This window comes from Camelina sativa, chromosome 10 (genome assembly GCF_000633955.1).
Source record: "Camelina sativa cultivar DH55 chromosome 10, Cs, whole genome shotgun sequence".
Lineage (NCBI taxonomy): Eukaryota > Viridiplantae > Streptophyta > Magnoliopsida > Brassicales > Brassicaceae > Camelina > Camelina sativa.
The window spans coordinates 9,023,124-9,024,906 of record NC_025694.1 but is presented as its reverse complement, the minus strand read 5'-3'; the positions used below and the strand labels follow the sequence as shown (position 1 = coordinate 9,024,906).

Below are 1,783 nucleotides of genomic sequence, written 5' to 3'. Positions count from 1 at the left end.
TTTTTTTTTTTTTTTGTCAAATTCAAAAAAATTGAAAAATCAGTATTACCTTAAGATGAACAATGCCGACGGTTTTATGTTGTTTCCGGCGACCACTACAACTATCCATCCTAGAGAGACGATCAGCGGAGATATCTCCGATTAACCTCACATCATCAGACGAAGGAGAGAGAAGATTCAAATTCTCCGGCCGACGGATCTTAGAGTAAGATAAGATTCCGTTACGGAGGAGGAACCACCTAGATCTCCACCCTTTACCAAAGTTAGTCCACTTGTATAAGATCCCAGCCACCGTCTCCGCCTGCTGCTGCTGCTCCGATCCAATCGATGTCATCACTCTGGATCCAACACCGGTCAACAACGATTTCGCCGGTAAACTCCTCGACCTAGTCAAAGCCGTCGTCGTCTTCACCGTCTCTTCCGGTGACTTGTTATTATTATTATTATTAATCCCTTGTGGACTCTCTAGTGTGATACAACACAGCGGATGCAACTCCTTCACCCTCATTTTTTTCTTTTAATAATCAATCAATCTCTTACTCCGCCGCTGTCTCCGTCACCGTCGCCGTCGCCGTGGGATTTTTAATAATAATCTCAGATCATAAAACAACGAAGCACATTCATCGTATATGAATCTTATACAGTGATGATACCAGATCGAAGCATGCAGATTTGGAGGTAAAAAATCGAAGAAGAAGACGAAGAATAAAAGGAACCTGAGAGAGAAGCTCTGAAACTGAGATTTCTCAGAGAGAGAGAGAGAGAGAGAGAGAGAGAGAGGTTGCTTAAAGGTGAGACTGCGTAAAGCTTTGAACCCCAATTATAAAGGCTTTATGTGTAAAATAAAACTTATATTATATACATTGTAATGTGTTTATATTATATAGTTGTGTGTATGTGACTATGTGTATGATGGTGTGAATTGTTTCAGAAAGAGTTTGGGAAAAAAATTTAAGACGATGGCTTTGTATTGTAATTTTGTAATGTTTAAGAGGATATAAATGGTAAGTAAATTTTTTTTTTTCCTTGATCTTCTGATTTTATCCTTGATTAAGATACTGTTGTTATAAAAAGAGGATTTGTTTATATTAATTTTAAAGTAGGAAAAAGGTCCACAACATTAATTAACCACATAGCTTGATTTTCAAGCTACATTTGAGAGACTTGAGAGTGTTTATTACTANAAAAAAAAAAAAAAAAAAAAAAAAAAAAAAAAACATTTTATCCACAATTCAACTGAAATTTTGAAAATAAATAAAAAAATGAAAAAAAAAAAAATGTTAAAGGAAAAATAAAATTGGAGCAGCCGTTGAGGATAAACCTGAGCATATCTCTCTATAGCCATTGTTTAAACTTTTGTTAGTAATCCACATCAGGAAGTTATGATTTCACTTTATAAATAAATAAATAAAAGTTGTTGTAGTTGTTTTTATATACAGTTTAGGTAGGTTATACATTAAGAATAGTGTTTATACACTACATATAAATGTTTTTCCGGTTGTTACAAATTTGATGCCGATTCGTTATGAGACGTGTATATGTTGTTAGATTGAGATGTTTATAGGTTGTCAACTTTGTTGGAAAAATTGAAATGGACTGGAATGCTTATAAAGTCTTTATCTAATTATTTTGACGTGTAAGCCATTTTCATTTTTTTCAAAACTCTTCAAGGTGCCGGCAGGATCATTCATAACTTTTTAGAGGAAACTAGTTTTTTTTCTTTTTCTTTTAACATACTTTTATTTTATTATAAGTAAACTAAAAAAATATGAAAGAAGCTCGA

The 1,783-nt window shown here is 33.6% G+C and overlaps 1 protein-coding gene across 3 annotated transcripts in view; it reads right to left on the bottom strand.

The window, feature by feature from the left end:
• The window catches only part of LOC104718065 (oxysterol-binding protein-related protein 2A-like), a 7,425-nt gene extending 6,589 nt beyond the window's left edge, over nt 1-836 (bottom strand). For 2 of the 3 annotated variants that reach the window (XM_010435739.2, XM_010435738.2), the window contains exon 1: nt 50-836. In XM_010435739.2, the coding sequence (XP_010434041.1) occupies nt 50-508 (459 nt within the window). In that variant the 5' untranslated portion in view covers nt 509-836. The remainder of the gene's footprint in view (nt 1-49) is intronic. The other variant, XM_010435740.2, reaches the window with a different exon arrangement.